At 41.7% G+C, this 22,829-nt stretch overlaps 1 protein-coding gene across 1 annotated transcript in view; it reads left to right on the top strand.

The window, feature by feature from the left end:
• Positions 1-8,820: 8,820 nt before the first annotated feature.
• The window catches only part of SYCP2L (synaptonemal complex protein 2 like), an 87,427-nt gene continuing 73,418 nt past the window's right edge, over positions 8,821-22,829 (top strand). The window contains exons 1-8 of the mRNA XM_075270835.1: positions 8,821-8,922; positions 12,432-12,459; positions 13,120-13,205; positions 13,334-13,422; positions 14,772-14,806; positions 15,621-15,763; positions 17,722-17,774; positions 21,478-21,523. Of these exons, the coding sequence (XP_075126936.1) occupies positions 8,821-8,922; positions 12,432-12,459; positions 13,120-13,205; positions 13,334-13,422; positions 14,772-14,806; positions 15,621-15,763; positions 17,722-17,774; positions 21,478-21,523 (582 nt within the window). The remainder of the gene's footprint in view (positions 8,923-12,431; positions 12,460-13,119; positions 13,206-13,333; positions 13,423-14,771; positions 14,807-15,620; positions 15,764-17,721; positions 17,775-21,477; positions 21,524-22,829) is intronic.

Raw genomic sequence — 22,829 nt, 5'->3', positions numbered from 1 at the left:
TGCTCTTTTCTGCGGCTGGCTCTTCTCAGCACCCTTCCTTTGCAGCCTCTTGGGTCAGCAAGGTTTGCATTTTCTGGGCCAAGCCGCTCTAGGCAGGTCTCTCTGATGAAATGTCCCTCCAAGACAACCAGCTGCTTGTTGCTCAAATTCTGAATGCTTCCAAATACATGTGCTATGCCTCCCTTGAAGCGGATTGCCATTCTGCCAAAACAGGTTTTTGGCAAGGGCTTAGACAAGCTTATCTCTGAGGCCATAAGGGGTAAAAGTTCTCTGCTCCCCCAGAGGTGTCCGAAACCCCAGCTATATTCTTCTGGCTGTTCCTAGCACTCCTGCTCCTTTCAGGGCTCCACCTCTCGCTCCAGAGGACAATCTCTCCTCGGGACTTCTCCAAAAAGCACTCTTTCGAGCCCAGACCTGCCTGGCAGCCCCGCTCCAAGCCCTTCAAGCCTTCTGCTTCCAAGCCAATCTTGGCATGAAGCGCTTCCCCACACAAGGCCTCTTAGGTGTGGGGATGTCTGCTCTCCTTTTAAGAGATCTGGCTTGCCAGTGTCTGACGCCTGGGTCCAGGATGTGATGTTGTCCGGTTACTCGATAGAATTCTCCTTCTTGCCAGATGGAAGTGGTTGTTTGTTTTTTATTTATTTATTTTTTTGTCTCGTTGGTACAGGGTCCCTATGAAATTACACACGTTCTTCACACAGGTCTCCCCACTGTGCCGGAGATGTGGGCAGGTACATGAGATATGCTCCATGTTTTCTGGTCCTGCCCTATATTGTCCTCGTTCAGGGACGGTGTTAAACGGATCAAGTTGCAACTAACTGAAACTCCTCACGATCTAGGCCCGGCTTTGTTCCTCCTCAATCATTGCGAGTCTTCAGTGAAAGTTTATAAATGCTGTTTGCTCCGATTCTTGGTCCTCGCTGCTTGTGCTTGCATTCCTCTCCGCTGGAAGCCAGTTGAACCCCCTCCTCTTTCCCTCTGGATTTTGAAGGTCAATGAGATCATGTGTATGGAAAATCTCACCTCTTTCCTGCATGGCACAACTGAAGCCTACACTAAGACCTGGTTCTCCTGGTTTGAATTTCAACACTCTGCGGAATATCAGACTGTTCTGGACCTTCCTCCTAGACTTGTGTAGTGTATTCTTCCTGTGGCTGCTGCAGGCGGTTGCACTCTCCCTTCCACAAATTTCCTTGGTATTGGTTTTGCGGTCCACCAACCATGGACCTTCTAGGTGGTCAGTCTTTCATTCGCCCTCTATTCGCACTCCCCTAACTGCCCCTTCTTTTTTTTTTTTTTCTTTTCTTTCTCCAGCTTTTACCTCTTTATCCATTTCTCCTTCTTCACCCCCTTAGCTGCTTATACAGCTGGACCGTCTTGGGATCCTTAGGTGGTCCATGGATGTTTTGTTTTTGTTTGTTCTGTTTGTATAATTGTGTATCCTTCTCTTGTGTTACTTTTTTTTTCTTTTTAGTCTATTTCAGACCCTGTTGTATTGTTAAAAATCTGCAATAAAATTTGAGTTAAAAAAAAAAAAAAAAAAAAAGCAAATGGGACTTTTTTTTCCCTCTTCTTTTGTGTCTCTCTCCTACTGCTGCGGTACAAACTGGCTTAGCACACTGTCTTTGAGAGGGTATAGACTCTAGCTTTTCATTCTCCTAGTGTCGGCCTCTTAGTGGCCAGTTCTATACTTCATGGTGCTGTGTCCCCCCAGTGAATACAACGAGAAAAGGATTTTACGATAAGTACAAAAAAATCCCATTTGCTACCAACAATCATTATAATTGTGTGAGGAGGGTCGTGAAGATTGCAAGAATGATCATTCATTTGAACTTTTCCTGATAAGTATTTACATATTAACATAGTAGAATGAAGACACAGGTCTATGAAGTCCAACCTATAACCCCATAGTGGGAATCCAGAGAAAGGGAAAAATTCCTTCCTGTATTTGTCAATCAGTATACCCTGGATCAACTTATTTCCAAAAATCTAAAAACCGTGATCTGTAATATTTTTTTATTTTCAAGATAGGCCCTTGCGCAATAAATCTACCATCAGCTCATCCTATGGCAGTTATCATTCTCACTGCTCTTAAAGCAAAGTATCTCCATTTATGAAACTGGTGAAATGTTCTTTACTCTATAAAAAATTATGTACTAAATCTTTGTTAAACACACACATTTGATTTCTTCAACCAGATTGAATAGCTTTACATTAGTCTTCATTAAATTTAATTTGCCATTTCAAATGCCTGTGCTTCCAGTTTGCCTAAATCTTCCTATAATCTTTTTGTAATATTTTTTTTTCTCAATTTTGATTACTTTGCAAAAATCCGTATCCTCTATAAATTTGGAAAACCCTGCTCTGTAAACATTCTACCAGGTCATTAACCCTTAGGAGACGCAGACGTTTCTCATTTTTGGTGTTTTTGTTTTTTACTCCCTGCATTCCAAAAGCCATAGCTTTCTCATTTTTGTGTTTACATAGTCATATGTAAACACAAATGTTTGCTATTTGCCAGTCTTTTGGGACAAAGCCTATAGCAGTGATGGCAAACCTTTTTGAGACTGAGTGCCCAAACTGCAACCCCAAACCCAATAAATTATTGCAGAGTGCCACCATGGCAATTTAAAACTGTGTGGATCCACAATTGCCGACAGTTATGGACCCACAAATTACAGTCATGTGACTGGGGCTTTACAGAGCTTGTACTGAAAGGTAAAGGTGCCTGCATTTGGTACTTTTGAACATTTAATGTTCACTACTTACATCACACAGGATCCGTTTGTCTGCTATAAAACAGATACTGTGTGATATAAATAGTAAAGGGACGCCACACAGCACAATCTGGCCCGGAGTGGCCCCCACACACAGTAAAATCTGCCCTGCAGCGGCCCCCACACAGGATTATACCTGTATACTCCACAGTAGTCTCCCTCAGCATGAAATGGTCCACAGTAGCCCCCTGCCACAGTGGATGAAATGGTCCACAGTGGCCACCTCCCCACTCAGCTTGAAATGGTCCACAGTAGCCCCTTCCCACACTGCATGAAATGGTCCACAGTAGCCCCCTCCCCACACAACATGAAATGGTCCACAGTAGCCCCCTCCCCAGACAGTACACACACAATACTTACCTGAAGAGCTGCCGGGCGTCCTCTCTTCTGTTCACTGCGCGTGCTGATGACTTACGTTATCATGCCCGCGCCATTGCAAAGGTCATACTCTGTAGTCAGTGTAGGCCTCGCATAACGCGCGACCTACACAGACAGCTTTCAGCTGAATGTGCATTTTTACAACCAGCTGAAGGCAGCGATCGATCACTAACTGGGAATCCTGTACCAAATTCCCCGTTAGTGAGCGACTGGGCAACCGCACGCATGCCGGCAGAGGGGGCTATAGGTGCGCCATCACTGCCCTATAGAGTCCTTAAAGGGTCTCTATCACTGGGAAAAGTCATTTTTATCTAATCACATCCTTGCATAGGCTTTAGAAAGGCTATTCCACACTTACCTTTTGTATGTAGATTGCTTCAGTGGTCTCTGAATAAGTCTGTTTTTTATTCATATGCTAATGAGCCTCCAGCCAGTACAGGAAGTTCCCAGCAGCCTCCTCTCTCTCATTATCTTCTATGTGTGTGAAGCAAACAGGAAGCGAGTCATCATCAGCAGCAGGAGCCGTCTCCCATAGAAGACAATAGGAGAGGTGTGCACCTTCTATTGTGCACTAGACTAATTAGCATATGAATATAAACGGACTTATTCAGAAACCAGTGAGGCAATCTACATACAAAAGGTAGGTGTGAAATAGACTTTCTAAGGGCTATGCAAAGGTGTGATTAGTTAAAAATGACTTTTCCTAGTGATAGATTCCCTTTAAATATTAGATTAGATATAGTTGTCGATCACTTTTTTTAACCCCTTCCCGACATGCGCATGTCGGGCCATAGCCGCCGGGTGTCTACTGCTTTAAGCAGTAGACAACTGGCTCTAATGCCTCCGTTCGGTCCCCGGACCGATCGGAGGCATTAACCCCTCCGGCGCCGCGGTCAAAGGCGCCGGAGGCGCATGGGCGCCGCCATTTTGGCCGGGATCGCCGGCTCCTGGAGCATGCTCCAGGGCTGACGTCCCGTTGCCATGACAGCAGGGAGCCTTGTACAGGCTCCCAGGCTTGTCTGCAAATCCTCTCTTTTGCAGGCTGGTGTATGCAGCCTGCAAAAGAAAGGATGCTTTTTTGCAATGCATTGTAATGCATTGCATTAGTGATCAGACCCCCTGGGGTTCAACACCCCTAGGGGGTCTAATAAATGCAAAAAATAAAAAATAAAAAAAAAGTTAAAAAAAATATAAAAAGAATTAAAAGTTCAAATCACCCCCCTTTCCCTAGAACACATATAAAAGTAGTTAAAAACTGTGAAACATATACATGTTAGGTATCCCCGCGTCCGAAATCGCCCGCTCTACAAATCTATAAAAATATTTTTCCTGTTCGGTAAACGCCGTAACGGTAAAAATAGTTGAAAGTGCCAAACCACTGTTTTGATTCTGATAAAAATTTGAATAAAAAGTGATCAAAGCAATAACATTTCCTGAAAATGGTAGGAACTAAAAAGTACACCCGACCCCGCAAAAAAATACGCCCTATGCATCCCCGTACACTTACGTATAAAAAAAGTTACGGCCGTCGGAATATGGCGACTTTTAGAAAAAAATTTTTTTAACAGTTTTGGAATTTTTTTTAGGGGTCAAAATGTAAATAAAACCATATAAATTTGGTATCCCTGGAACCATACCGAAACACAGAATATAGGGGACATGTCATTTTGGCTGCACAGTGAACGCCGTAAAACCAAAGCCCGTAAGAAAGTCGCAGAAATGCATTTTTTCTTCAAATCCACCCCATTCTGAATTTTTTTCCTGCTTCCCAGTACATTGTATAGAATAATTAATGGTAGCATCATGAAGAAAAATTTGTCCCGCAAAAATTAAGACCTCATATGGCTCTGGGAGCAGAGAAATAAAAAAGTTATGGGGTTTAGAAGGAGGGGAGTCAAAAACGAAAAACGAAAATCAAAAAATGCCATCGGCGGGAAGGGGTTAATTTCTTCAGAAATCAGTATCAATGCTATCAGGTCTAAGTGATTAGTCTATTTTAAAACCTGTAGGTATAATTTAATGTTGTGGTGGTGTTGTTGGGTTTTTGTTTTGTTTGTTTTTTTAAATCGTTCTAATGTTATTAATTAAAGGGATTGTCCAGATTCAGTAAATAAATGTTATTGTTTGTGTAATGAAAAGTTATACAATTTTCCAATATACCTGTTATTTATTTGCTACTGTCCAGGTATCTCACAGGTCAATAGCAGTTCATTCAAGGCAGAACATAGACCATATTCTATTTTATAGCCCTCCCCGAGTGTCCCAAGAGCCCTACAGAGCCAATCTCCACCCACCCTGTACCTTTTGAAGCTGTCCAGGAATTACAGGTTTCTGCAGTGAGGCTGCGGAAGTTGAAAAATACTCTGTGGTTGCTTCAGCCATCTTTTTCGGTGTGGCCTGCTGGGGGAGCAGTATATCAACCAGGGACAGAAATAGACTTGACAGGCTGATCAGGAGGGCCAGCTTTGTCCTGGGGAGCCCCTTGGACCCAGTACAGGTGGTGGGTAACAGAAGGATACTGTCTGTGGTGACCTCCATGCGGGAGAACAAATCCCACCCCATGTATGAGACCTTGATGGGAATTGGCAGCACTGTAAGTGACCGTCTGCTTCACCCCAAGTGTGAGAAGGAGCGCTATCGCAGGTCCTTCCTTCCAACCACGACCAGGCTGTATAATCTACATCAGACCAAGCAATGATCACTCCGCACAGAGAACTAATGATTATGACGATGACCATGAAGTCTTCCTTCTTTCTCTTCCGTTCCTTAGCTGTTATGGACTCCTAGTATATCTTCCCTTCTCAGCTTATGTGTGTCTACGTCTGTATTATATTACTGTGTATTATCCTGTAGCTGTATTACTATGCTGCTGTAATATGCTGAAATTTCCCCAATGTGGGACTATTAAAGGATTATCTTATCTCATCTTTACTGCAGATACAGCAGTCTGGCTTTTTACAGCTAAGTAGCCAGTGTTGATGGTAGTAGAAATAAATGGTGTGTTTGTACTTGGCTTACTTGGAATTGTCTCCCATGTCTTTTTGTTTTGTAGCTGGAAACTCTGATCACTGATGCTTTTAAGGGCAAGGGATTTCAGAAAATCAGTGAATTGTTTGAGGATAAGGTAGTATGTTCATCACAGAGACACAGCAAGGCTCTCTTAAACCAACTGGACAGGTTAATAAACAAGGTGGGTATCTGACAGTACTGCTCTTTAAAGAGGACCTTTCACCATTTTGCACACAGGCAGTTCTATATACTGCCGGAAAGCTGACAGTGCGCTGAGTTCAGCACACTGTCGGCTTTCCCGATCTGTGCCCGATGTAAAGAGCTTACGGTCCGGTACCGTAGCTCTTCTATGGTCAGAAGGGCGTTTCTGACAGTTAGCCAGAGACGTCCTTCTTCACAGCACAGCCTATCGCACTGTGCTGTGAGAGCCGGGAGGAACGCCCCCTCCCTCTGCTCGCAGTACTCGTCCATAGACGAGCATTATCAGGGAGGGAGGGGGGAGTTCCTCCCAGCTCTCACAGCACAGCGCGATTGGCTGTGCTGTGAAGAAGGACGTCTCTGACTGAGTGGCAGAAACTCCCTTCTGACCATAGAAGAGCTACGGTACCGGGACCGTAAGCTCTTCACACCGGGCACAGATCGGGAAAGCCGACAGTGTGCTGAACTCAGCGCACTGTCAGCTTTCCGGCAGTATATAGAACTGCCTGTGTGCAAAATGGTGAAAGGTCCTCTTTAAGTCTTCCTTTGACTCTGTATTTTAATTTTTTTTTTTTTTTTTGTCTTGTAGGAGTTGGATCGAAACGAGTTCATACATGTATCTTTATTACTGAAGTGCATTCAGCATTTCTGCAAAAGTGAATGTCATGAAGGATGGTCCTTGATTCAACAGGGTTTGGTTCCTAAGATAAGTGCTATTTTAACCTGATGCTATGCATTATAACAGTTGTTTGCCATAAACATGACCAATATGACTTTAATGAAAGTATTTTTGTGGCTCTATGGTGTTGAGCTGCGCCGTTTACCAACAGTAAACTGTTGGTCCTTTCAGCACCTCCACCAATTCTAATTCTTACCATCAGTTAATAGCTGCCGCTTCACTGATTTCAGTAGAGTTGAAATTTTATCTCTAGTCCCCAACTGTTCCTTTGTAATAATTGCGGTTAATTTTGGTGCCTCATATGCTATTTATGCTCTACATCACGTTGGCAATGTCAGGCAGGAGCAAGCAAGCCGTGTGATTCTAATCTCTGATTGGAGCTCTGAATTGTACCCCTTGCCTGTCACTGACTGGTACTGCCTAATTGGCAGCAAACCACACATAAAGAAGGAGTTGTTGGAATTATGAGTAAGTGTTTCAAACCTGCAGAGACATTATTGTGTGTGGTTGAACATTGTCCTGCTAAAAATTGCAGTTGGATCTCCTGCCATTAGAGAAAATACATGTGACCCCAGGATTCTGCACATTTTTCTGTGCTGTTAAATGTCCCTCGTATTGCTGCTAAGGGTGATCGACTGTCATATCTAAGGTAGGGTTCACACTACTGTTGGTGTCCGCACAGAAGGTGTCTGTTAAAAAAAAAACAAAAAAAAAACGGAGACCTATCATAACGAACACAAACAGACAGTAACTTGCGGCTATCAGTTACTGTCCGTTGCCCATAGACCTCAATGTTAAAAAAAAAAAAAAACAAACAAAAAAAAAACGGACACTTGCTGAAAAGTCCTGCATGTAGCATTTTTTGTCCGCTTGAAAAAAGACATGGTTGTAAAAGAACACCAAAGGACAACAGATAAAATTCCATTGAAATGAATGAAAATTGTAATGGACACATCTAGTGTCCGTTGCTAAAATCGTGAACAGACAGTAGCTACAGACACTGCTGTCAGACAACAACGGTAGTGTGAACGCCCCCTAACAGATCGTCACACAAAAGGTTGGGGAATTGTTTTGCTCCACCACAAAGGCAGGATTGAACTGCTAACCATAAAGTATCCTCATACGAATCCGACTGCTGCAGGATCCCAAAATCAACCCAGATTCACTAAAGTTGATATAGTTTCGTTCCATAGTAGTTCAGGTTGCTTGTTCACAAAACCACTGCAAACGTAAGTGAGTGTGGCTTGCTGTCAATGGCAGGAAGATAAAAGGGGCCATGAGACCAAAAGGTGTCCATAGCTTTTAAAGTAAAAACTGAACTCTATTTTCTTGCAAAGGGGTCTGATAGCCAATAGTTCGTCAGGACTCCAGTTCTACTTTTGTCTTATGGAAGATTCATGATGTACGTAATGCAACTATTATTTGTGAAAACTATTTATTAGGACATCTAGTGTAGGATGAGCAAGTATTACAATTAGGGTATGCAGCTACACTGTAGATATCTGAGGTAGAAGTAAGGGTGCACAAGTCATAAGATGTTTACTGGTGTGGCAAATGCTAGAGCAATTTTTTTTTCTTTTCTCCCTAAATTAGACTATAGAAATTTTAGCTGTCTGGCACTTGCGCAGTTTTTTGTAATGAGGCCTATGTTTGTGGTTCTATAAAGAATAAAGCGGTTTGCCTACTAGATGTTTCACAGAATAAAATTTTATACTTTATTCTATTTTATAGCTATAAAAAAAAATATAATGTATTTTCTTTTTTTTTTTTTACCATTACATGGTCTTGTGGTTTGAAAGAACCTTAGAATTTCTGATGATTTGTAAGGACAAAAGCTCTACAATTTCAGCACTCGTGGATGACTTCTATGATACAGCACTGGTATGTTTTTGCAGTTTTGTTAAAACAATGTTATGATATTAAAGATCTGCTGCCAATGTAATGTGTTTTTTTTTTCAAATAACTATCACTGTAATCAGTGTATTTTTTTACTTGAGTTTCTAAATTAAAATGGCTGCTCAGAAGTACTGTAATTGTTGGTGCGTGTGGCAATTTTGTGTGTGGTTTTTTATTATTATTATTATTATTATTATTATTATTATTATTATTATTAAATCTTTGTTTATAAATATCCCTAAATGTAGACCTTAAAGTTTTTCTCTGATCCTGGCCATCCCTATTATCCCCATCCTCAAATTATCCACAGGGTCCAGGTTGGTTGTATGCCAACCAGATAATCTAGGGCTTCAGATTGGTCTAGAGTCTAGACCCTACGACTTCTGTGAATGAACAGTCTGCATTCCAACCAATCTGCTGTGGTGAGTGTCAATGGAGTGTTCTCTAATCCATTGTCTCTCCAAAGGTACCTGCAAGGGATGCCCACTAGCCCCTCCCATATTCATTTTAACTCTGGAGCCCCTCTTCCATTGCATCCACTCAAACCCAGACAGATCATGAGTCACGACTGGGCATATGGATAACAAAATTCCTGCTTATGTGGGGATCAGATCTTTGTTTCCAAATCCGTGATCAATCTCCCTAAACATCTAGCTGAACCCTCTCAATAATCTGGTCTCTCCAATTATAAGAGTTATATTTAAAATCGAAGACCCTGAGTGTCTCATTATCCACAGCTTGTTTTTCTTTCATGGCCTCTTTTCCTTTCCAGGGGGCATCCTCATCCTTAAAATATCTAGAAGTTCAGCTGATTGCAAAGACTCTGCCTGACTTTTCCAGGCAAACGTCCCTCCATTTCTCACTGCCATAAAGAAGGACCTGCATTGAGGGTCCCTGGGACCTTTTACCTGGTACAACTATTGATCTATTTTTGAAATTGGTAAACTTCCTCAAAATTTCTATTTGCCGCAGCCCTTACTAGTCAAGGTCCCCAGGGACTTTTTCAGTAACATCTTGTCACCGCTGACTATATGCTTCTGGGTCAATAAAAATTTCCCAATTAAAAATATGCAAATTATAAACGGACACAGCTAGTGTCCGATGCTAAAATCTTGCGCGGACGTTAGCATCGGATACTAGCTGTTGGACACCGATGCTAGTGTGAACCCATCTTAATAAGAATGGATGTTAGAAAGATCCTGATTAATTAATTAGGTCTATAAAGGCCTTTTTTATTGACCCAGAAGCATATAGTCAGCGGTGACAAGATGTTACTGAAAAAGTCCCTGGGGACCTTGACTGGTAAGGGCTGCGGCAAATAGAAATTTTGAGGAAGTTTACCAATTTCAAAAATAGATCAATAGTTGTACCAGGTAAAAGGTCCCAGGGACCCTCAATGCAGGGTTAACTAGCTTTCTTCAATAACATCTCCATTATTATGCACCTAAGTGATACTGCAAGGGTATGTATGGTAGCCCTGAGAACACATGAGGGCACCCTCTTTCAAATTCTGGATTTTATAATGGTATTGGGAGTTCAGGTTCAGCAACTCTCTCACTTCTAACACCCACAATGTGGCTTAGACTTTACTGTTGCTATTACCCGCAAATATTGTTTGCTTTTCCACCTCTAGTCACAGAATACTGTCATCGCCTACCTTCAGTCCCCCTTATCTTTGGAGAATCCCAGTGGATACTGTTTATTGTTTTGTTTATTTTTACTGTTATGTGCCGGTGTGTGTGTGTGTGTGTGTGTGTGAATAAATGTGAAACCACCACCATCATGGAACCCTGAAGGCTCCTTCAATAGGGCCTCAACTTGGGAGGGAGACTGGAGGAGACAGTTGAGTGCTTGTGACCACCACTGACAACTACATTTATTAATCCTACTAGCTGCTACCCGCGACTTCGTCTGCGTTGATTGTAGAAGTGTGTAAATCGAGTCGCAGGTGAAATTTTACGATCGGGTTTACGTGGCGTTAAACGCGCACCGTAAATAGCGTGGCGCAAACTCTCCCGTAACGCGGCGCTCGGCATAAAAATCAGCACCAAATGAGCGCCGCGTTACACCGTGTGAATGGACCCTTACACGTGTATTTGTAGACATGTATTTTCAGCAAATACATGTGGGCGTTTAGTGGGTGTGAAGAAGAGCAGGGGGTGCGCTGAATAATGCAATGCATTGCAATAGTAATGTATTGCAATGCATTGCCTAATAGTGTGAGTGTATGCAGGCGTAATGTTTAGTACAGTTAGTAGAGTGGGGGATTTCGGAGGCGGGGATAGGTAATGTGTGTGTTTCACAGTATTGTTGTGTTTTGTTTTTTTTTGTTTTGTTTTTTTATTTTAATGTTAATGAGGTTTGCAGGCTGCATCCGGAGACATGATGGAGGTAGCGCAGTGTATGCGCGATTGTGTAAGGGAAGGGCTATGGCGGGCGTACGGCTACCGGCCACCAGACAGAAAGTGCCGGCATGCGCCGTAGTACAAGGGGGTATGGCGGCTGAGAGCAGAGGCAGTGTGAGTAGTGGTGTGCAAGGAAGCGTCGGCTATGGCGGCCGGTTGCCATAGGAACATCAGTGGCATGGGTCGTAGCAAGGGGGGTGAAGTGAGGTGCAAGTGAACTGTGAGGTGTATTTGCGGAGGAGAAGTGGAAGGATAGGGCACTGAGGGAGAGGGGTAAGGTTATTATGGAGCGTAAGGTGTTGGCACAGCGGAGTAGAGAGGGCAGAGGTCCTGGCAGTGTTAGAGTGGTACGTGAACTTACCAGTGTCTGGCTGGTGGATGGATCGTGCAGAGGAAACAGCAGGGAGGTGATAGCGGCGTCGGGTACTGTTGCGGGCTGGAGGCAGGATTTCGTCTGCTGCGGCCTATGGTGGAGGCGCAAAATGGTGGCGTGCTAGTAACACGTTGTTTATGTGTGCATAAACGTGTTAGGGGCTAGGCTGTAGGGGGTAATGTGAAGTTTAGAGGCTTGCTATGGTCCAAAGTGTGTGAGATTGCAGAGATGGTGATGTGAGTTTGTTTTTTGTGGGGTTCGTGTGGAAAACGTATGTGGGTTATTGTGTTCAAAAGTAGCCTACTGCGCAATCGTGTGTATTAACTATGTTTGTGGAAAATTTCAGCCAAATCGGTGCAGCGGGTTTTTCGTGATTGACCGCCAAACATCCGAACATCCAAAGTCACAAACCCACAAACTCACAAACGTTTCACATTTATAATATTAATAGGATTCTCTGGTTTCCTCCAGTTGATTGTATCATTAGTATCCTACACTCTCAGCTCTATAGGAGAGGTTTACCACTGATTGTTGTGTTCTGTAGGAAAGGGAAGAGGTATCTGGGGGTACCGTTTTGCATCTGTTCTTTATATTTCTATTGCTAAAGGTAGGCTGTTACTGAAGTCTGAAAACAATATACAGTCTACAGTATTACAAGATCACCTGCATGATACAGTGTGTGTTTAGAACTCATAATGTGTTTTCTTATAACTTAGGTGATTTGTGAATGTAACAGTGAGAATGGTGAGTATTACTTGTATATTATTATTATTATTATTATTATTATATTTTTGTTTTTCAATCTTAAACTTGTGTTTATGTGAATGATGAACACATGAATTCAGATGACTACACTGCACGTAATCAATGGGTATTTAGAGATGAGCGAAAACTATTCGAAACAGCCGTTTCGAATCACACGCTCCCATAGAAATGAATGGACGTAGCCGGCACGCAGACTTTGCCGGTGGCCGGCCGCTTAACCCCCCCACTTCCATTCATTTCTACGGGAGCGTGCTATTCGAAACGGCTGTTTCAAATAGTGTTCGCTCATCTCTAGTACCGTATCATATATAAAGTGATTTTAGCCATACAGTGCAAGCTTCATTTGTGATTATATTTTTACTAAAACTTTCTGCAGTTATAATAGTGAAGACTGTGGACTTTGTCATGCGAAAGATGGCAAGATGTTGACCTCAATAAAGCAAACCTTAGTTCAGGTGTCCACTGACCAGATGTGATGGTGGTGCTACCGACATGGGCATATATATTTTCTGTACTTAATTTTATTTTTCTATATTTTTACTTATTTGCTTTGTTTATGTTAACCATCACAGGTTATCTCAAAAGCTGGCTATTGTCTTCCTTTTGTTAAAAGCTAATAAAATATTGTATTCTCTTAAGGAGTGAAGCAGTTACTGGAAACTTTTTTGTTTACCCTTGGTTTCATAACTATGAAAAAGTGGCCTCCTCATCATGTTAGACTAGAGGTGAGATGTGTTTTCTGCATTGTATTATATGCTCAACACTTTTAATGAAAACGTCTATTAATACTGCATTTTTTTTACTTTTTTAATTTAATTTTTTTATTTACCAAACCCTGTGATCGTGTGAAAAGGCAATGAAGACTTTTAACTTCATTATTGATAAAAGCTCAAGGGAAGAAAAAAAAAGGCTCAATTCTTCGGAAGAGATGTGTACTTTAATGTAAGTGTGTTTTTTTTTTTTTTCACATCCTAGTATGACATTTGCATTAATATAATGATCATTGCTGAATGCACAAGCTCTGTGATATTATAATAACAAGCAGATAAAGGCTTATGACTTATAGTGGCCAAGTGAATTAGTACATGCCAAGTAAACAGAAGCCCCAAACAGTAACAATGCTAGTGAAAACGTGTGAAAAATATAGTTTTAATTCATACCAATAAATACGAATTAAAATATTGCCAAATCATGAAGTGTCAGAATGAACTCTCGCAATAATTTGCCACTCTTAAAGGGGTTTTCCCACCTCGCCTGCTCACCAACTTGCAGGCTGTATGCTCTGTTCACTTCCTGCTTTTCTCGGTACATTGGTGGGCGGAGATTCACTTGCTGTCTCCCAGACAAAGCCAGCTCTGCTTAGCTCTCTTCATAGCAGTATGTTTGCAGTCAATAATGAGGGATGGTTGTAAATAAATTAGCACAGTATCACTGGAAGATTCACAATATGAAGTTGAACAGAACTGGATTTGATAGGTGATGAGAATCTCAAACTTACATGCTACAGGACCAAGAGTAAGCTTGCAATAAACGGAATCTTAGCTGTGTGTTTACATACAGAGGTAACAGACTCCCCGTCTCAGCCTTTATCAGCAAAATTCAATTAGCAGACCTGATAACTGGAAGAGCAGGAGATAAACAGCTCAGATATACAAGCTGCTCTGAGCACTCGGCTCCCCCTCGCCTCCTGAGAGCAGGGAGCAACATCACTTGTCCTGGGCGGAGAGATAAGATCATGTGTAAACAGTGAAGTGAATAATCTCAGCGTCCAAACAAAGCAGTTTTGCTGAAGCAATGTGTTTAGGAAAAGTCTTAAATCCACATAAGTTAGCAGTATAGATAGGATCGTTGAGTTGGAACAACCCTTTTAAACAGTGCAGCTCATTCAGCTTGTAGACTACTGTAAATGCACTAGGCACGAGATTTGCATCTATTAAGATATATTAAATCAATGGATATCTGATCATTGTGCCTACTATTTCTCCAAACTTGTAGTAAGAATCACTGTATGTTTGTAATGGTGGGCAGCAGATACATTTTTCTTGAATTCAGGTTAGCATTTCACAGTGTGGCTTATGCACCTGGTAGCGCTTTTAGGGGCATAGGTAAAGAAATACTGTAAGATATTAGGCATACAGAGTACAGTAGTTGCCATATGAACCTCCTTACAAAAGAGAGCTGCATTAAGACACTGCATGAGTTGGACAGGAACTGTACTTTTTCTTTTTATCATTGTACATTAAACAATGTCTTAATATTAAATCATGTCTTAAATATCTTTCTTTTTGCAGGCAAGGCTTGGCAAGAGAACTATTTGAAGTTGGAGGTATAATATTTCTGTAACTGTGGGGAATAGAATATAATTTGCACTATGAAAAATTTAGTCATTGCCCATAGCTACCAAACACATCAATTTAATTTTGTTAATGTAATTAGTTGTGTCTATTGGCATTGGCTTTGCCTTTGTACTAGTTTTTGTGTCCCCTGTTTACTTTTAAATGTTAGTATGAATATTGTCACAGAGCGCTTAGTTGACAGGAGGAACATTGATACAGTCACATGCTTGGTAATGAGCCGTGTATCTGTGTGTCAATCACATGACCATGGACTGATTTTTATCCACTTAAGAATGAATTATAGCAAGCAAAGAACTAGAGAACCTTGAGGTTTTTTGGTGGTGTGGTAGGTCTGTTGGTAACAGTGTGATGTGGTAAAAATGGGTCATGCATTTGTCTTTGTCATTGCCTGATTGGCCTTTCACTTGGTGATTATACTTGGTTCTTTGTAGCCATATAATATATACTATTGTCTTTATGGGCAAATATATTGGTTTTTGCCGATACTCTATTCATTACCTATTACTTAGTGTTACCCCATACTACACATACCACCTTGAGGTTTACTGGTTACTATTATGTCTTTGATTCCCCACAATATTTGTATTTGTATTAGATGATATTTGTATCTGTATGTTTTTTTTATATTTAGATACTAATAAAATTGAATAGTTGTATACTATTAGAGTGTGGAAGTTTTTTCTATTTATTCTTATAAGGTTTTGTATGTGTAAAATAAAATAAGTAATTTAACATTTGCAGTTTAATTACCATTTTTATTTGAAAAGTGTTCTTTTAATATAGACTATGACATCCAAGTTACTATTACCGAAGCCCTGTGCAGGATGACGACCAAAAAGATAAGAGATAATTTTGCCCAGAAGTGGTTTGAAGATAGTTTCTTTGCTGAAGCCTTCAAAGAAATCAATGATAAGGATTTTGAAACGGTATCTTCTGTGTTTTTCTTTATTTTGTTTATGGATTTTAGTTGTTTTGAAAACTGAATTGTGTCATTTGGATTTTTTTGTGAAAATTGATGGAAATGTTCAACCAAAGCTTTAAATGGCATTACCACTGTTGAATTAGAATTGGTGAAAAAGCTACAGGAATAACTACTGTAAAATATTGGATTAGTTAATGGGAGATTTTCATATCCAAATTGCTTCACAAACCAATACTACTTTAAGAAGAACATGTGGCCACTAACAGGTGATGTGGAGATGATCTTTTTTGGACCTGTGAGTGCACTGATGGTGGACCCAGCTGTCTGCATATAAAAGTAATGCAGGCAGAGGCTGAACATGGCCGTCACAGCTAAGGCGGAGGCATTGGCCGGTAGTGCCAAAGGTGCACCTGCAAGTTGATTTGCGTAAAAAACATTATTGCTGCATTGTTTCATCATTTTGTGGCCACAAAGGTATATTTCTGCTCCTATTAAAGGCACCTAGATAGCACTTCTATTCCTAGAACTATGGACTTGACAGACTTTTCCCTGAAACTAAACATATTTATTTGTAGATCATTTTAAAATTTTTGCAACATATGAGTAGTTAAAATTTTTGCAGAGTCTTAAAGATTTTCTTTAATTATTCTAGTGGTGACAGTCTTTTGTCGTCACTGGTTGCCAGTGTATACAACCATGATAGTAGGATTTTCTGTGGCTCGGGACCTTATTTTGTCTGGGTTATCTTCTCATGATTTATAAACCACATTCCAAATTATTATGCATATCATCTCACATTGATTTTCTTAAATGGTCAAAGCAAATATTACAATTTTCAACCGTTAAGAGTATAAATCGGGTTTTATTGGACAAGCCTCTCTTTAATAACATTTTCACAAATTAAAAAATCTCAATCCATGGTTTCAAATGATTATGCATAATAGAATTTCTAAACATTTTATAGGTTAAGAACCAATAATGATCATTTGCTTGAAGCCTGTGGCCTTTTAATAACGTGAAACGTTCGTAAGTAGGTTTCCTTTAATTGGGCTCACTTGGCAAACTAATTATCACAGGTGTTTGAGATTGATTTCAGTGACCCAAAGAGCCTTGAATTATAAGGCCGCCCATGAGTTTAATTGAAAAAACAAAAAATTATTCTTCATGCTACTTAAATTCAATTTGCATAATAATTTGGAACATAGTATAGTGTGACTGGATAACCTGCCCACAAGGAATTCATAGCTGGGTTTCTAACAAGTCCCAGATCATACAAAAATATTTCATTCATGTTTGTATGCATTGCCAACCAATCAATACAAAAGACTGTCACTGCTAGATGGTTAGAGAAAATGTTTAATTGCACTCATTTACAAAAAAAAAGCACCCTGTTGGAAATGTTGAGTTGGTGCTGAACTCTACATGATGACCTTTTTGCCCAATAAAAAGGCTCCCGAGGCAACTTTTGGGTAGTGTACGTCTTTGTAAGAGATGAAGTGCATCATATAGGAATGTAAACAGTAAACAAAGGCATTTTACCTATTTAACTGACCTTGAACGTGTGTGCATCATTGGACTGACAGAAGTAAGAAAATCAGCACGTGTATTTTAGCTGAACTCCGTTTAATGGTGGCAGTGCACTGGCACTGATGTCGAGGAGTCCATTGTACTCATGACGTATGCTCCTCTTGCCCTCCCACTGCTGATCAACAGCTTTCTCCCTATACACAGTAATGTGGAGAAAGGTGTTATTCAGCATCTGTGGGGCAGAGGAAGCCTCATGCAGTTATCTGTTATGCATAGCTATCCATATTCATGTACCTATCTTGTGTAATGAAAAACAGGTTTTCAATACAAGATTTAAACCATGAAGGAACTGATGATATTCCATTTTATAGGAACTCAATCGCTAGTACTGTAAGTGTGAACTATAACGCTTGGATGTTTGTTTGTTTTTTGTAGGATTGTAGAAAATTTTTGAACAGTTTTAACTCCAGGATAGAAGACGCTGTAAGGTATGGCATTAACTGTGAACCATGAAATAAGTAGTTTTATTGCTAGTTTCAGCAAAACACTGACCTTGCAGTAAAAGTCTAAACTATTAAAGGGAGAATTCACACGTAGTAAAGTGGAGTAAGTTATTCTTGTATGGGGAATGCAAAAAAAAATAAAAATAAAGCTAAACAAAACGGAACCTATTAATGCCAATGCTTTCTTGCAGAAAGAGTAGTCTTTATACTTACGTCAACAAATTAAAAAATAAATAAGAAGTTATGGTTGTCCCATAAACTTTTTTTTAAGGCCAAAATAAAATCCTGGTACTGGACATCAGGTTATACCAGAGTGTGACTATTACAATTATGTGGAAAATTTCAAGAAATGCCAAGTTCTTTGTGAACATGAGGGTAGACCACACAGCCACCGACTGTGTTCCAAAAACTTCCCTGAACCAGCAGGGTCTGTAAACAAATCTATCATTGCCACTCCTTTGTGCAGCTTGTAAGCAGAGTAGATGGTAAACAAACCTCTGGGCTAATCTTTGGGTGTTTTTGACATAAGATACAATTAGCATGAAGTAAGCCTGGATTCAGTTAGTTTTGGCAACTTTGACTTTATCTTCACATTTATCAAACTTGTTCTCTGTTCAGAGTAAATATGGGACCAAACCTTGACAAAAACATTGGTCTGGTTTTTAGGCTGGGAATAGGATGCTGCCATCTTACTTCTGGCACACCAACCTCACTCTGTTGCTGCTGAAGCTACCCGTCACCTTCCTGGTCCATTCCTTCATGCAGCAGAGAAATGAGAAGCTACTTGTCAGCCACGATCTTTAGGTGTAGCAGGGGTAGCACTGACAGCAACAACACCTTCAGTCTACAACCAGAAAAAGCTTTGTGAGGGTAACAGCCTCAGAATGACCCTTATTAGCCCTAGCTCTAATCCCTTCTACCACAACTTCAAACCAAAAGGACATTTTTAATTCTTTGCCAACCAGAGGTCATGCAGTCAAGAGACACTGTTGCCTGGCAGGAGGGTAAATTACAATCTTGTAGTAGAACTTGAGGAAGACAGACAAGCACAAGTATTGATCATGAATCTTAGCTTGTGTTGTGCGTCAGTATTTGTAACTTTTAGTTCACATCTGTGCCATGTGTCCATTTTTCTGGTACATTGGAGACCAGTAAAATGGACCGCAAAATAGAGGACACCAACATAGCCTGTGGGACCCCATTGACTGGGGACCCCTTTTGGTTTGCGGAATTCTTTCTCATTCAGAGATTTATGACTGATCTGTGGCGGACAGACACCTAGAGCAGATGTAAATCAAGCCTGAGTCAAAGCCAAAAGTAAAACCTAAACCAGAAAGTGTTGCAGATTTTTCATTACAGTTCTAGTGTTTCATTTTCCACTATTGGTTTTGGTGTATAAATGCTGATGTAGAATCTTGATGAGAAGACTACTTTAATATAAGTAGGCCTTTGTAAAATTCTTAATAGCAATCCAATAACTAAGTGTTGCTAGGAAAGTCTGTCCCATAGTCGGCCTGCATTGATATTATATACACACATAGCAATTGCCAAAGAGAGGAGCATCACTTCAAATGGCTGTATCTCTAGATTTATACCACCGAGGAAAGTGCTTCTGCCAGGGCCGGCTCCAGGTTTTTATGGGCCCTTGGGCGACAGAGCCTCAGTGGGCCCCCTTGTAAAGGAGGTGGGGGAGTCGAGACACTGTGCGTTGCAGATGAAGCGAGTGACGTCATGCAGGAGTGTGGCGTCACCAACGCCATACCTCCCAATCTTTTAAAGAGTAGAAAGAGGGGCAAAATGTGCGGCGCGCCGCTGCAAATTTAGCTCCACCCACTTTTATGTTGATTGCACCCATTCTCATTCATTATGTGCTCCCACACAGTATAATCCTCCTACAGTCACCTGTAAATTATATGCCCCCCCTCCATCTCTCCCCCAGTTTCATATACACCCTTCCTCTGCCCCCAGTTTCATGTCCCCCCTCCATCTCTGTCCCCAGTTTCATCACGTTCTCCCCCTTCATCTGCCCACAGTTTCATGTCCCCCGTCTCTGCCCCAGTGTCATGCCGTTCCCCCCCCCTCCCCTTCATTTGCCCCTTCAGTTTCATTGGGCCCCCTCCATCTCTGTCCCCAGTTCCATGCCGTTCTTTCCCCACCCCCTCCATCTGCCCCAGTGTCATGCTGTTCTCCCCCCCTCCATCTGCCCCAGTGTCATGCTGTTCTCCCCCCCCCCCCTCCATCTGCCCCAGTGTCATGCTGTTCCCCCCTCCCCTTCATTTGCCCCCCAGTTTCTTTGGGCCCCCTCCATCTCTGTCCCCAGTTTCATGCCGTTCTCTCCCCACCCCCTTCATGTTCTCCAGTGTCATGCCGTTCCTCCCCTCCCCTTCATTTGCCCCCCAGTTTCATGGGCCCCCTTCATTATGTTTCACCTTAATATGTAATACAAAACAAACACTTACACTCACCTTCTATCACTCACCTTCCCTCGTTCCCCCGACGCTCCTCTCTCTCTCCCTCCAATCACATACGCGATGCAGGAGCTGTGAGATCAGCTCCTGCTTAGCTGCGGCCCGGCTTGCGTGTGTAGGCGTGATGACGTCATCGCGCCTACACACGCAAGCCGGGCTGGAGCTTTAAAGCAGGAGCTGATCTCGCAGCTCCTGCATCGCGTATGTATTCCAGCTCATCGGCGGACGGACGCCGATGAGCTGAAATTGTGACAGGCAAGTGCCGGGGGGCCCCCAGAGGCTCTGTGGGCCCCGGCACTTGCCCGACTATGCCGTGCGCTGACGCCGGCCCTGGCTTCTGCTGTCACTTGAAAGCTTCATCATACAAAAATTTCAACTATTGAGCTCACCTTATTTGCTACAGCTAGAGCTATAATATTGTTAGCATTTAACAGGAGACAGCTTGCTTCATTTGAATGAGTTTTTAAAGGTAACCGCCGGTGTCTGTATGCAGCCTCTCCGCCTGGAAACCGATTTTTTAAAAAAAATGTTTGTTTGTTTTTTTTTTTTTTTTGCATGGACGCAAGTCCTGCATGTATGACACTATGTCCGTTCAAAAAAAAAACAAAACAAAAAAAAAAAAATTTTCCGGGTGGAGACACTGCAGGTGGACACCAGCGGTAACCTCTAAAAACCCATTCAAATGATTGGGTTTTAAAGCTGACCGCCGGCAAGCTGTCTCCTGTTAAATGGGGTTTAGGACGGAAGCTCCGGGGCGGACAGCGGTGGTAGTGTGAACGCCCCCTTAAGACGATAAGCCTTAATGAAGAGGCTGCAGTCGATTTATAAATCTGTCGGAGGTCCCTTTGTAGGTACTGGTGTTGAAAGGGAATGGGTGGGGGGAGGGGTATGAGCGCTTGCACCATTAGTACTGCAGAAAAAATAAACATTTAGCCAAAGTAGATAATTATATTGCAAAATCTGCAACAAAACAGCAGCTTTTCTGCAACTTTGGAGCCTCAGCCTTAGAATGTGTAACTTCAAAAGCTAACACTGGTTTTGAATAAGGAAAAAGTGTCATAGAATTTGCAAAACCAGATAAGCTTCAGTTTTTATCAGACGCATCACTTTTCATAGGCATAGTTTCGCTTTTAAAACTCTGTGATATGCTTGTTTTATACTGTGAATCATTTTGTTATAATATTCTTTTGCTTACACATACATATATTATTCGTTTGTAGGGTTCACACATTTCCTTGCCTTAGTGTATCAACAGATGTGGGTGAGGTAAGTTTTTATTCAATTCTTTGCAGCTTAAGGTAATGATCGTTTATTTTTTAGCGTTTTCAGTGTTATCTTGATTTATAAGGTAACACTTGCAATACATTGTGAAAATAAGTAGATGAGTACATTTAGTGCAATTTCAGCTTCCTATCATTGGATACCCTTTTTTTTTTTTCTAACACGTAGGAATAGCCTTAAGAAAGGCTATTCTTAAGGAGGCTATTCTTCTCCTACCTTTTAGATGTATTCTCCGTGCCGCTGTTCGGTAGGAAATCTGGGCTTTCTTCGGTACGCAAATGAGTTCTCTCACAGCACTGGGGGCGGTCCCCAGCGCTTAAACAGCACTGAGGGCATCCCCAATGCTGCGAGGGAACTCTCCAGCGCCGCCTCTATCTTCTTCTGGAGTGCTTTCTCCCTGTGTCTTCTTCCATCCTGGGTTTCAATCTTCTAGGCATGCGCAGTCCATGCTCTTCCATCGGGCCTTGGGCAGAGCCGACTGCATGCCTGCGGCCACAAGAAAGCCACAAGAAAATGGCCGCTTACATAGCTGATTTTGTACTTGTTGGCAAGTTTTAAACATGTCCAAGTATGTCCATTAATGAATTATGACATATAACCACTTATGTTACATTAATGAGTACTTCATTATCTTTAGGCATTGAAACTTCATGGACAGTAAATACACAATAGGTAGTCTCATAAACCTATTTTATGGAGAACTGCAGGTGTTCTATATACCCAGCCAAGTGTGATAAAGAATGCACTTCATTAAAGGAGAGCTAGTGTATCAACTGCACTACTGTTTTCAGGTTATGTCTGATGTACTGTATATTACCATCCCATTTCCACTTTCCAGACCGCACCATCCACTTTCCAGACAGTGATTTTTCTATGAACTTAGGACATTTAAAGGACCGTTATCATTCATTTTAAAGGTTTTTGGCATTGGACCCTTATCACTTGTGGATAGTGGAGAAGTGTAAAATTTCTGAGGTTTTAACCGGTTGGACCTTTAGCAATCAGGAGAATGAGAGTCCAAAGGCCCCCGCTTTATCCATGTGAATGACACTCCAATGTGCCTGTCCAACTAACGCTAGGTTCACACTAGCGTTCGGGTGCATGCAGAAGGCGGAAACCTGTCAGATCGGATCCGGCCGTGAGCGGTGGTGATCGTTTTATGCTCTCCACCGCGAAACCGGATTTTTCAAACTGGACACAGAGTACTGCATGTCCGACTCTGTGTACGGTTTAAAAAAAACCCGGTTTCGCGGCGGAGAGCATAAAACGATCACCCCTGCTCACGGCCGGA

Source organism: Leptodactylus fuscus, chromosome 4 (genome assembly GCF_031893055.1).
Source record: "Leptodactylus fuscus isolate aLepFus1 chromosome 4, aLepFus1.hap2, whole genome shotgun sequence".
NCBI classification, from domain to species: Eukaryota; Metazoa; Chordata; class Amphibia; order Anura; family Leptodactylidae; genus Leptodactylus; species Leptodactylus fuscus.
This window is presented reverse-complemented; position numbering and strand designations above follow the sequence as displayed.